This window comes from Zonotrichia leucophrys, chromosome 27 (genome assembly GCF_028769735.1).
Source record: "Zonotrichia leucophrys gambelii isolate GWCS_2022_RI chromosome 27, RI_Zleu_2.0, whole genome shotgun sequence".
Lineage (NCBI taxonomy): Eukaryota > Metazoa > Chordata > Aves > Passeriformes > Passerellidae > Zonotrichia > Zonotrichia leucophrys.
In genome coordinates, this window is record NC_088196.1 from 3,220,461 (window position 1) to 3,234,049 (window position 13,589).

The 13,589-nt window shown below is 52.7% G+C and overlaps 1 protein-coding gene across 4 annotated transcripts; it reads left to right on the forward strand.

The window, feature by feature from the left end:
• Window positions 1–116: 116 nt before the first annotated feature.
• RAB5C (RAB5C, member RAS oncogene family) lies at window positions 117–12,690 on the forward strand. 4 transcript variants are annotated; one of them, XM_064733534.1, is made up of 6 exons: window positions 117–232; window positions 8,653–8,891; window positions 9,846–9,997; window positions 10,300–10,422; window positions 11,150–11,243; window positions 11,989–12,690. In XM_064733534.1, exons 1-6 carry the CDS (start codon window positions 120–122, stop codon window positions 12,102–12,104), a joined length of 837 nt encoding a protein of 278 aa, XP_064589604.1. In that variant the 5' UTR covers window positions 117–119; the 3' UTR covers window positions 12,105–12,690. The 4 variants fall into 4 exon arrangements, with proteins under 4 accessions (XP_064589604.1, XP_064589608.1, XP_064589605.1 ...); XM_064733538.1 differs by lacking the exon at window positions 117–232 and adding an exon at window positions 473–544; XM_064733535.1 differs by lacking the exon at window positions 117–232 and adding an exon at window positions 3,300–3,571.
• Window positions 12,691–13,589: the final 899 nt, after the last annotated feature.

Consider the following 13,589-nt stretch of genomic DNA (forward strand, 5'->3'; position numbering starts at 1 on the left):
CGGGGACTCCCAGGACTACAACTCCCAGCAGCCCCCGCGGGAGCGCCATCACGCATAGCTCACCTAAGGGGCGGGGTGAGGGCGGGGCGAGAGCGAGTGATTGACAGCTACGCCTGCCTATGGTCACAGAGTGGGGGCGGAAGGGGTGGTCGGTCCCGGAAGCGGAACGGGAAAAGGCGGAAGTAGAGGCCGGGGCCTGCGAGACGCACCGGCGGGAGCGGCGCTGCGGGCGGTGAGTGCGGCCGCGCCCGCGCCTTGCGCCCCGAGGCGACCGAGCCCGGCCCGAGGCTGCGGACGTGTTCCCCGGGATCTGCCCCGGCCGAGGGCGGCAGCCGCGCCCCGCTACTTGGGGGTCTCCGTGGCGGGAGCGGAGCGGGGGCTCGGTGGCGCCGCTGTGCCGGGCGGGGCGATGCCGGGGCTGGAGCGGACGGGCGGCGCCGCCGGCGGGGCGGGGGCTCAGGGCGGCCGGGAACCCTCTCCGTGCGCCGGCCTAGCGGGGCCCTGGTGCGGGGCGAGGCGGGGCGGCGGCGGCTCCGGCCTGGAGGTACCGGGGGGTACTGAGCGGTAACGGGAGCCCGGGCAGCCCGGGGCACCGTGCCCGGCTCGGGGCAGGCGTCCCGTTGGCGCTCTGGGTGCTCGGCTCGGGCTCCTCCCGTGAGCGGGAGCGGCTCCCGGCACAGCGGGACCGAGCAGCGGCAGCCGGTACCGGGGAGCTGTGTCCCGGTTCCGTCTGTCACAGCCGTGGCTGAGCGGGAGCTGAATGGGGCTGGGGAAGGTGTGGTGCCGGTACAGACGGGATTTTATGGTGGGATTGTGTTTTGTAGCTGCTCAGCCCCTGAGGGGGCAATGGAAACTGCAGGGGCTGGGAGGCTCCATGAACTGAGGTGAGGGACGTGCTTGGTTTGTGCAAATGCTCCAGCGGAGCCTGTCCTGGGTGCCAAACCCATCCCTGTGCTCCTCCAGGACCCTTATGAAGGGAAACCCATGGAGTTGGAGGGTCCTGAAAGCCCCCACAGGCTGCAGGGACATTTTGGAGCTGCTGGAGTGAAGGAGGTGACTTGGTTGGCACAAATTCTGCACAGAGCCTGTCCTGGGTCACTGAGGCTGCCAAACCCAGCTGTGTGCCCCTGCAGGGTCCTTGTGAAGGGAAACTCATGGGGCTGGAGGGTCCTGAGCAAGGCTCATAGGCTGCAAGAACATTTTGGAGCTGCTGGAGTGAAGGAGGTGACTTGGTTTGCTGTAAATGCTGCCAGACCCAGCCCTGTGCTCCTCCAGGGCCCTTGTGAAGGGAAATCCATGGGACTGGAGGGTCCTGAAAGCCTCCACAGGCTGCAGGGACATTTTGGAGCTGCTGAAGTGAAGGAGGTGACTTGGTTGGCACAAATTCTCCACGGAGCCTGTCCTGGGTCACTGAGGCTGCCAAACCCAGCCCTGTGCTCCTCCAGGGCTCCTGTGAAGGGAAATCCATGGGGTTAGAGGGCCCTGAAAGGCCCACAGGACATTTTGTGGCTTGTCTGTAAGGGAATCTCCATCAAGGCCGTACTTGGAGCTCTGTCACAGCAGGACAGACCCTGCTGTGTGAGCTGGATCCTGCTGGGGTTGTACCAGCAGTGTGAGCAACAGGTTTGCCCTGCTAAATCCTGGGGAAACTGCTCAGATCTTATCCCTGGTAATGCTCAGAGCTGCTGAGGCTGATGTGGGAACTGCAGGAGCCCAGGCCAGCTCTGAGCTTTAGCTGGGATGTGGCTGCTGGAGCTCTGACCTTGGCTGTTTGCAGCCCTGCAGGGAGGCTGGGGAGGAGAACATGGAGAGGGACTATTTTAAGGCTGCTGTGGAACAACTTGCATCTGCTATTCTTAGCTTTTTGTGCGGAGGGTCAGCACACTTGAGCTGCCCTGTTTACAGCCTCACCCTGGGCCTGTGCTCTGCTGGGGCTCCTGAGCCACCTCTGAGCCTTGGACAGCCAGCTCAGCCCATTGTCTTGGCTTGCCATGCAGTCTGAGGGTGCTTCCTGCAAATACTGAATGTCCACTCTGCCTTGGCTCTGAAAGCATTTTAGATTTCTTTTCAGCTCACCTGGGTAACGAGGTGAAAGAAGTGTGTCTGAAAAGGGCTGAGAATTCAGGATTGTAGCTGTAGGTGCATTCCTGGAGTGAGGCAAGCAGGTAAAGCACGAGCCTGGCTGGATCTGGGAGCTGAAGGACAGGAATGTTTGGGGTCATAGCTGGGTCTTGGTGTTGAAATCACCTCAGACCCCTCATGAGTCACAACATTTGCTGCAACAGTCAATACCTTCAGATCAAAAATCTGCTTTTGGGGTGGCCTTCTCTGCCAAGATGCTCTGGCTGATTTAGCTGACATTTGATTGCAGGTTGTGCAGGCAGTGAGGGGTCTCTGTTAGGTCATTAAGGGGTGTTGATGCCTCTCCAGGTGATGGAACAACCCAGGCAAGTGAGATGGACTCCTGGAGAGGGTTTGAGTTACTGGGGAGCAGGAGGGAAAGGCTGGCTTGGCACATGGATGTGAATACAGTGAGATAAAACATTTATCTAGTTTGGCATTGGTAGATTATTTTGCTTTCCTGTGAAACCAGTGATGTGTTGGTGTAGTGGGTCTGAGATTTCACCAATTTTTAGATCTCCCAGCCAACTGGACAGTTGGGCAGTGTGTAGAGGAACTCTGGTGATGTGTGTGTGTGTGCTTGGCCAAATTGTTGTGCTGGGATGTGGGATTATCTCCATCCCAGCAAAACCCTTCTGCATCTCAACAGGGATCAGCTCCAGGGTTCCTCTAGGCCCTGCCACCAGCTCTGCATCCAAACTTCTTCACAGTTCTGCATGGTGGTCATGGCATCTCCCTGAGGAGGGAGGGGAGGGAATCCAAGTGCTTTCAGACACAGGAAATGAAATGGGAACGCTTCTAATGAAGTGGGTGTAGCCCAGAGTATTCCTGTCAGCAGACTTAAAAGAGGATAGAATGTAGAAATGTTGGAGTCAGCTGTTTTCTTCCCTTGGGGTATGAAGTTTGCAGCCTCTTATGCAAGTCCTGAGAAGTTGTCAGAATTACACTGAAAACACTTAGACAGTGACCAGAAACAGGAAACCTTCCTGGATGTGACAGAATTGAGGAGGTACAAAATCCATCTGAGCTCTGGGGGGAATGCTGTCCTCCCCTGGAGCACAGGAATGAGCTGCTGGAGCAGCTCTGCACAAACAGATAAGAAAACACTGGTTTTCATGTTTGCTTTGGTTTGGTAGCACTCCAAATAAGGAGCTGCTTGAGGCAGGAGATCTTTGTGCAGTCTGGGAAAGATATTCTGAAGGTCACAGATTCTTTGCAGTGCAGGTGGCAGTTTGCTGCTTTGCATTGCTGATGTTGCCTCCTTGCTGACTGACTGAATAGTGGGTGCCATCCAAGGCATGCTGAGTGTCTGCTCCAAGTGAAGCTGTGGCTTTTGAGGCCATCTGAACAGGAGTTCAACAACTTTTGCTGAAGAATTAAAACCTTGATGCTTTTGTTGCATTTGAGTCAGTCCAGGCTGCATCCATGAGTGGATTCTCCATCCTTGAGGGTAATTGGAAGTGGGTGAGGGAGCCACTGTGGGACAGGGAGCCTGTGGGCAGCTAAATGGGAGATGAAAGTGATGTAAAACTCTTCCACACAAGCCTGTGCTGGAGGGATTGTCACAGCAGGGTGGTGGCCTTGAAATCTCTGGGGATGGAGTTGTTTTGGAAAAGCTGCTTTGGAAAAAACAGCTGGCTGCTCCAGAGGCCATGGATGTGGAAATGTCAGGAAACAGATGTGTGTGTAACAGCATGAGAGGGAGATGGTACTGATTCAGGTCTGTAGCTGAATGAATAGTTCAGCTTTGGAATGGAAATCCTCTTTACCTCTAAATTAAAGTGAGTGTGTCCAAGTCTCTGTGAGTCTGGGACGTGGGACTGCACAGAGCAGTTGTTACACTGTCATAAATTAGTCACAGCCATGGGAGAGCTGCTGAAAGTGCTGCCTGAGCTGATTTGGGTCTGGGAATCTGCACTTCAGGGCTCTGGTGCAGCTGAAGTGGAGACTGGCCCAGCTCAGGGCATTCCTGAGCTCCAGACTGTCCTTGCTGAGCAGGGCTCTGAGGGCTCATTTTTGGGGAGGGAGAAGGTGGAAAGGGCAGAGAGTATTGTCTGTGGAAGGACATTTTCTGTGGGAAAGCAGAGTATTTTCTGTGGAAATGTGGAGTATTGAAACTCAGGCACTCTTGGAGTGAGGCCAGCAGGTAAAGCATGAGCCTGGTTGGATTTGGGACTGAGCTCTGTAGGTTAAATGTTTCCTGGTTCTCCTCCTCTGTAAGAGCTGGGTCTGTTCCTCCTTTCTCTGCAGCCTGAAGCCTCCTGCAGGGTCCAGGCTTTTTCTGATTAATCATATTGATGAGTTGGATTATTAGGTTGATGTTCCATGCTGTACTAGTGTGCTCTGTGTGTGGCTCTGGTGGCACCCACACTTCCTGCAGGTCCTGCTTGTGCAAATGGCTCCTGATCATGTCCTGAAGCTGATCTGCTGTCCTGGGCAGTGTGAGGTGAAGCAAAACCACTGGGTAACTTCAGGGCTTCCTTTGCCAAGGAATTCATGTAACACTGTCAGCTATTTAACGAGATAAATACTTCACTGGGGCTTTTGTCTTGAGTATTTTGGTTCTGAGCCAGCAAATCTGCAGTGAAGCAACTCCTTGCATAGCTGAGGGCAGCAGCAGCAGTTTGGGTAACCAGAGGCTTCAGGGTTGGGTTTCTAAATATCCTCATCTTTCAGAGTAGATTTTGCTACTGGGTGAACACAGGGCAATAATATCAGATTCTCTAACTTCTGACACCTTAAGTGAGCAGCTTCCTGCAGGGGATCTGACAGTAATTCCCATGTGGAGATTTGTGTTCTTGTCCTGGGTAGGTTTGTTTGACATGGGCTCTGGTGCTATTCCCCATCATCCTGGGAGTTATGGAGAATGCTCTTGCACTTGGGCAGGCAGGGAGTGCATCTCATTTAGGGCACTCAGATTCTTGAATTTAATATTCCAACCCCTTCCAGCAAACCCTGGCAGGCAGAGAAGGGCTTGGAGGAGCACAAACTGCAGAAGTGACAGACCTGGAGCTCTCACTTGTGGGACAGCATCAGGGATTGGTGCCTGGCTTTGATCTCAAAGCAAACAAGAAACTATGCTGAGAGTTCACAATAAAAAAATCAGCTTTTGCTGTGGGATGCAGAGCTGCTGTGTGTGCTTCAGTGAGCAGGAGGTGGGTAGGGCAGGTAAACAAACAGCAACAGCCTTTCCATGGGTTGAAATGCAGTTGTGATCTCCCAGCTGCTGGGTTTCACCAGTTAAAAGAAACTAGGATGAAAATTAATGCCTGTTCATCTTGATTACATGAGTACCCCTTCCTTCTCATGGCCTTGACAGCCTGAATTAGCCAGCCAAGCTGGGGTTTCAGCTGCTTTCCCTTGTGTGTGTGGTGCTGCTGTGGTTATTTTGGTCTGCCTGCCCTGTGGCTCGAGTGTCAGTGCTGGGGTTCTGTGGGGAGCAGGGAGGGTGAGTGCCCAATCAATCCTGTGCTGGAAGAGTTGGGAGGATGAGCAGGAAGAAATGGCTTCACACAGCAGGGAGTTCAGTGTCACTGGTGGGTGTGGGCTGATCCAGCACAGCTCCAGGCTGTGCAGTTCAGCTGCAGAGCTGAGTTCTGCCTGCCTGGAATCCTCAAACATGTTGGCAGAAAGTTCCTGTCCTGCCAGGGAGTGTGTTTGCTGTCTGCAGCATTGCTGGGAACTTCCTTTGGTTATTTGCTTCCTCCTGTGACCATCAGCTGCTCATCCAGGTCTGTGTCCTTAGCCAAGGCCACCAGTTAGGATCTCCAAATTCCACTCAAACATCTGAAAGATCTGGCAACTTCTCACAAAGCCATATAAGCATCAGACCACCCTTAGATGATGATCTGATTCTCCATAATTGCACCAGCTCTGCACTGACCAGTGGCTCTCCACAGTGAGCTCAACATTGATGTGCTCATCTAATTCTGTTGGAGCTCCTGTAGCACAAGCAGATGGCAAAATGCATCAAGATCTGCCTGTTGCCTCTGCAGAGCTGAGTTCTGCCTGCCTGGAATCCTCAAACATGTTGGCAGAAAGTTCCTGTCCTGCCAGGGAGTGTGTTTGCTGTCTGCAGCATTGATGGGAACTTCCTTTGGTTATTTGCTTCCTCCTGTGACCCTCAGCTGCTCACCCAGGTCTGTGTCCTTAGCCAAGGCCACCACTTAGGGTCTCCAAATTCCACTTCAAACATCTGAAAGATCTGGCAACTTCTCATGTGAACATGAAGCCATATAACCTTGTATAATCTTGTATCCATGCATGAAACCACCCTTAGATGATGATCTGGTTCTCCATAATTGCAGCAGCTCTGCACTGACCAGTGGCTCTCCACAGTGAGCTCAACACAGATGTGCTCACCTAATTCTGTTGGAGCTCCTGTAGCACAAGCAGATGGCAAAATGCATCAAGATCTGTGAAATATAGGTCAGGCTAAGACTTGAGGATGTCAACAAGCTCATTTCCTTGTTTTGCTCTGGGAATGACCACTATCAGATTTCAGGAGGCCGTAACTCAGGCACACTCTGATTTCACACAGTGTTTGTGCACAATGTTGCTCTGGGAGCAGCAGTGGAGCTGATAGACTGCCCAGGGAGTTATAAATACAAGGTTAAACCAAAGCTGTTCCCTTGCAAGCTCTGTTTAGAGGGAAAACTCTAAAAGGTGGAAGCCTCTTGAGGCTGGTAGAGATGCAGAGCTGCTGCTGAGCCTCTTGAAGCTGGTGGTGACCAAGCTGCTCCTGGCCAGAGCAAGCCATGCTGCAGCCTCACTGTCCAGCAAAGGCAGTTGTTGGTCTGTTTGATATCAAACTTTCTCATGCTGTCAGTGTTTGCCCTTCCTCAGCAGAGGAAGAAGAGTCCTGACTGTGCTACTTGCAAGGACCCAGCTCAGAATTACAATATCTTCATTGCTTAACCCAAAACTGAGACTCAGAGCAATGGCTTCACAGCTCTGGCTCCTAAAACATCCCACAGCACTCAGGAGTTTCACTTCTCTATTTCTGTCCTACCTGCCAGCTCTGGTGACTGGTACCCGTTTAACAGCTGATGTGTGACTGCCTCCTGCTCAGAGCCATTTGAGGTGAGATGTCTCTAGGTCAGTGTGTTTGTGTTGTGTGAGCTGCTGGGTTCTCCAGCTGCTGCCACTCACAGGCTCCAGAGCAGCTCTGAAATGGCTGCAGGTTCCCTGTCAAGCTGTGGGATTGTTTAAACTTGAGGCATAGTTAAATAACCTCAAGCAGTCACAGCTGGACAGGCCCTGCCCTGGAAAGCAGCTGTTTGAAACTCTTCTCTGTGCTGAGGAGGCTTGAGCTTTGTTCACAGGACACTGCTCCAGTTTGACCTGTTTTAAACTTATTCATGGGTATCTAATTGCTGGGAAAATGCAGGATGTACACAGGGGTACTCAGGACGAGGAGAAATTGGCTTTTGGGGCATTTTCTTGCAGCAAACAGCCTGCCTTAGGAGAGTAGAAGGGAAAGTGGTGATCCACAGCAGATGCAGTCAGCTGTAGCATTTATCATGCACAGGGAAGTGGGAGTTGTGAAGGCTACAGGAAATGTGCCTAAATCTGTAACTGTGTACTTGGAAAGCATTCCTGTTCTCTGCAGGCAGCAGAGCTCAGTGCTTTGGGAGGCCTTGGGATTCACTTGTGGGAAACTCTGGATGCAGATCAGCTTGTCCTGCTGTTCCTGCCATGGTTTTGTGCTTCTGCAGCACTCTGGAGGTTGGTGCTGGGGAGTGCTTGGCAGTGCTGATCCCAGGGGATGCTGTCTGTCCATGTGAGGAGCAGCAGCCTGGTGACCTGGAATGCTGTGGGATAAAGGTGTGAGGCACTGGGGTGGGTGTGGGAATTCCTGGTGTGCTGCAGGAATGGGAGGGGGAGCTGCTGAGGGGACAGCCTGTGCCCAGAGAGCAGCTGCTGGCAGGTGCCTTTCACCCCCTCAGTGCCCCCCCTGTAGCACCCCCAGAACCTGCTTGGCTCCAGGGCTATCCTTGGGCCCTCTGGGAGGTGCAGAATGTTGTGCTGTAAGTGCCTCAGGACAAACAGACAGCTCCAGAAACTCCTTTTGTCCAAGTGCCTCGTGACCTGCAGAGCTGCCTGCTGCCACTGTGGCACTGGGATGGCTCTGCACAGCACTGATAGTGTGAAGTTGCTTCCTTGTGAACTCAGGGAAGGAGGAGGGAGCTAAAGGTCAGGCTCAGGTACCTCTGTGAGCTGAGTAATTGCTGTTTGAGCAGACAAAGCCCTAGTAACACCCCTTGTGTGCTGGGTGCTCCTTACCTGCCTCACCCCAGCAAGGTGTGTGCAACATCCACGCAGGGTGGAAGTGCTGGAGGGCCCACTGGTGGGGAGGAGAGTTTGTATCACCATTACTCTTTTCCAGGGAGGCTCTGCAGATTGAGATCCTGCTGCCTGGCAGGAACTGCTCTGTGTGCTCACACTGTGGGAAGGAACCACCACCAGCCTGTGCTGATCTGGTACAGCTGGTCCCTTGAGCCTGTCACTAACTCTGACCTCCTCTTCCAGTTGCAACCTGCCTACAGGTGGAGAACCTGCAGCATCCTTAACTCCAGGCACTCCTGCACTTAGACCAACCACGATGGCAGGTCGAGGTGGAGCTGCCCGACCGAATGGACCGGCTGCTGGGAACAAAATCTGCCAGTTCAAACTCGTCCTGCTGGGAGAGTCAGCGGTGGGGAAGTCCAGCCTGGTCCTGCGCTTCGTCAAGGGGCAGTTCCACGAGTACCAGGAGAGCACAATTGGAGGTGAGTGCCAGCTCCAGGAGGTGCTGACCTTGCTGGGGCAGGCTGGGGTGTCAGGAACAAGACTGGCTATTTTGATTTGGATTTTTGGCTATAAATAGAGCCAAGCAGTTAATGCTTTAACTCTTGGTTCACAATTAGTTTATTGGTGTAATGATCAGCACAGCAGAGAATAACTCTATGGCAACCCCACACTTTGCCTCTGAGGCTTTGTTTCCAGTGCCTCAGCTCCAGCTTCTAATTGGAACTGAGGCCTTTAGCTTGGTTTATGGCCCTTAATTATCTTTTCAGACCATGACCTGGGATTTTGGGGCTGTTTCTAGCCTGATTCTGTTAACTGTTTTCACAGTGCTTTCAGGTCTAGTAGTTTATTAGCTTGAAATCATTAGCACAGTGTCACCAGTCAACCAAAGGCTGTTTGGCACGTGGGTCTCTGAGCAGCAGCACTGGAAGGTGTCCTGAGAAAAGGCTTGAGTTGTCCCTCTGTCACCTGTGCAGGGAGCAAGCACAGCTGAAAACGTGGTTAAATGGCAAGCAGGGCCTAATGCCCCTCTGTGGAGGGCTGTGCTCTGCCCCAGTCTGTGTCTGTGCTGGGTGTGACACAAGGGACAACAACCAGCTACTAAACTGGGCTGTGTGGTGTGAGTGGGCTGAGTTTGGTGCTGTTGTTGCTGCTCCCCAGGTCTGATCTTGGTGCTGCCACAACTGGACTCTGTGATCCCTGTCAGGGCTGCTGGGAGGGTCTGGAATTACACAATTACAAGCACTGTGGGTCCTCCAGAGGCTGGCTGCTGCCTGGGCCCTCTGGGCCACCTTCCTGTCACTGTGTGACAGTTGTGGGTTGTGACACTGCTGCCACAGCGAGTGGCACTGGCCTGTCCAGGGCTCAGCTCAGAGCTGCTCTGAGCTCCTGTGCTGGCTCTGGGCCCTGCTGAGGCAAACCCCCTTGTGTTGCAGCTGCCTTCCTCACACAGACAGTGTGTCTGGATGACACAACAGTGAAGTTTGAGATCTGGGACACGGCGGGGCAGGAGCGATACCACAGCCTGGCCCCCATGTACTACCGGGGCGCCCAGGCTGCCATCGTGGTCTACGACATCACCAACACAGTGAGTCTGGGCAGGGCTGCCTGGGGGGCTGCCAGGGCTTTCTCCTTGTGCCAGGGGCTGCTCCTTGGGGCTGTGTCCTGCTCACAGCCCTGCAGGTACCTGGCTGGGGCTGCCAAGTTCTTAAAAGCTGCTCACGGCCTCTTCCTCAGCTCCGGCCAAGGCTGGGAGCTGATAAAGGATCCTGCTGCCAAGTGCTGCAGAGGCAGGACTCTTCTCACAGGAAAGCCTTGTTCTAATCATATCTGCCCTCTGGATTCCTACATGGCTGCCCTTCCTGACTGCTGCCTCCTGTTTGCTTCCAGGACACATTTGTACGAGCCAAGAACTGGGTGAAAGAGTTGCAGAGGCAGGCTAGCCCCAATATTGTAATTGCACTAGCAGGAAACAAGGCAGACCTTGCTAACAAGAGAGCTGTGGACTTCCAGGTGAGTGAGAGTCCAGACAAGTTGTTACCCTAGCAGGTCAGGAATGGATATTTTTGCTTAAGTGAGGGAGGTGGCAGCTATATAAAATGTGGTTTGAAGGAGAATGAAAGTGAAGTTTTGTGCTGAGGACTGCAAGATGCCACTGAGCAGGGTCTGTGCCCTTGCTTCCGTAACAACACGTGTGGCCCTGGCTGGTGAAAGTCCTTGTGAATGTGGAGGAGGAGGAGGAGGCCCACAGAGCACAAACTTCTGTCCTTATCCTCCTTTCCTGCCTTACTCACGTGGGGATGTCTGCAGGGTGTGAAACAGCAGCTTTTGGGTATGAGACACACGAGGAATCACTCCCAGCTCGTTCTCTGCTCTTCACAGCTCTTACCTCATCTGAGGCAAGCACTCAGGAGAGGTTCTTACCCAGCCCTTGCACAGGGTTGCTCGTGGTGCCCTGCAATGGGTGGCACACTGCCAGCTGCCCCAACTCCCTTCAGGTGCTGTGTGGCTCAGTCAGGCTGTGCCCAGCCCAGCTGGGGGACACTCACTGGCTGCTGCTGCTGGAGCATGTCCCTGGGTTGTCCAGGCCAGGTGGGAGCAGGGACAGGTTTGGGAATTTCTGGCCCAGGGTGGGACATGGTGTTTCTCCAGCAGTTAGTGTGTTGACAAGTGAAGTGCACAAAGTCTGCTCAGGCCTCCTGCCAGGCTGCTTTTAGCACTCTGCTGTGATTGTTTGTAGGATGCACAGACATATGCAGATGACAACAGCTTGCTGTTCATGGAGACGTCAGCGAAGACAGCGATGAATGTGAATGAAATCTTCATGGCAATAGGTAGGGCCTGTGTGTGGGGCTGGGGCAGCTCTGAGTGCCAGCACTGCAGCCCAGGAGGGTCCTGTGTCACCCAGGGCTGGTGGCTCTTACAATTTGCCACACTGGTGTGATTGGTCATTCCCTGAGTGTGTGGAGCCTTAGCCTTGTAAAGCTTCCCTGAGTCTGGGGTGGTGATGGAGATGGGAGCAGGTGTGATGCCAGCCAGAGCTGAGGAAGGGGTGGCAAAATGCACAAATGTATGTTTGTGCTGTCCTAAACTCTGCTGGAGCAGGCTGCACCCAGCATGGCATGCACAGTGTGAGGAAGTTGGCTGTGGTGGTGTTCACAGGGGTCCCAGGACGAGGGAAGAGATGGGAATCTTGACTCCATGTTTCAGAAGGTTGATTCATTATTTTATGATATATATTATAGTAAAGGTAAATGATATATTAAAACTGTACTAAAAGAATAGAAGAAAGGATTTCATCAGAAGGCTAGCAAGGAATAGAAAGGAGTGATAATAAAATCTTGTGACTGACCAGAGAATCAGAGACAGCTGGACTGTGATTGGCCATTAATTAGAAACAACCACATGAGACCAATCACAGATGCACCTGTTGCATTCCACAGCAGCAGATAATCATTGTTTACATTTAGTTTCTGAGGCCTCTCAGCTTCTCAGGAGAAAAAATCCTAAGGAAAGGATTTTTCACAAGATGTGTCTGTGACAGTTGGAGAACCCTGCTAACACCCTGTTCCTTCCTAGCCAAGAAACTGCCAAAAAACGAACCCCAGAACGCTCCTGGTGGCCCGGGCAGGAATCGGGTGGTGGACCTTCAGGAGAGCAGCCAGCCCAGCAGAAGCCAGTGCTGCAGCAACTGAGCAGCTGCTGCAGCCCACGAGCCCTTGGAGGAGTGACTGGAACCCACGCTAACGATCGCACTTACCGTAGGGCGGCCGCTGCCGGCGCCGCCGTGATTCTCCATCCCTTTCTGATCATAGGCTGGAGGGAGTTCTTCCACCTGCACCTTTCTGTACAAATACTAATTCAATTCTAAGTCTTAAGTCACTTTTTTAATATATGAACTTCTGCTCTTCCCTCTTCCTGGTGGTGGTGGATGCAGGAGCTGGTGTCTGCCCAGCCAGCGTGGCCGTCCCGCAGGTGAGGCCAGCAGCAGCCAGGTCCCACAGCACTGTAGTTCACTATGGGAAACAAAGGGATATTGGGACACGTGTTTAAGGTTCCCTGTCTGTAAGAGCTGAGGCTGATCCCGTACGATGTGCCCAGAACAACCACTAAACTGTAGCATTAGAGACAAACTCCGGCTCTTGGGCCACTTATTGACCAAATCAATGATGAGTATTTGGGGTGGGGCAGAGGGAAGCAAAACTGGTTTCTTCTGTATTTTGTATTGTATGTTTCTCCATGTAACCAATCAGTATCTTGTCAATATAGTACATCCAACGAGCTGCCTGTTGTCTTTCTTTGTGTTGGACTCCAGCATGCCAACTCTTCTTTTCTCTCGGTTCTGTCGTAATGCACTAATCCTGTTGCAACTTTTGCAAAAAAATCTTGTATAGAAATTTGTCCTTTTCTTGATGGTTGTGATGCCACTAATATTGTTAACCCTGCTCTGGTGGGAATACACAAGGTTTACTGATGTACAGAGGTGGGGTGGGGGAAACCTTGGGTAACCTGTTGGTGGGAATGACATGTATTGCAAAAGCCTGTAATTCCACAAAGAATGAAGGGAGGTATTAAATGGCTTCTGTTGCCAGACTCTAACTGATGTTGGCTGCTGCCTAGTGCCTAATGCAGTGTCTTATGCATCCTGGTATTTAAGAGGAACTGTTGACTTAGTCTTCATCACAAACTTCAGTTTTGTGTGATTAAAACAAAATTTTTATAAACCTATCATAACAACAATGTTCATGTTTCTTAATGCAGCAGAGACTGGACCTGAGCACAACAGCTCTTGGTTGAAGCTGAGCTGTGCTGGGCTTCTCCTGGTATGTCCCAGACCTTCTTAGGGAAATGGGGCCCTTCCTTCCTTCCTGAGGAGGGGGAAATGGGGCTCCTGAGCTTGGGCTGTGTGGCTGCTCCTGCACACAGTGCTGCTGCTGCTGCTGTTCACTTGGCTCCAGTGTGCTCAAGGAAGCTTGAGGGAAATTGTGGGAATTATTCCTTGCTTTATGCTTCTGGGGAAACTACAATGCAAGATGGGGAGAGGTGGGGGAGCAGTGTGTGGAAGAGCTCTGCTCTGCAGTGGGACAGGCTTGGGATGGTGCTCCAGACTTCATGAACACCATGCCTGTCTCTGGAGCACCATGGCCTTGGAAGATGCTGCTCTCCTGTCACTGCTGCAT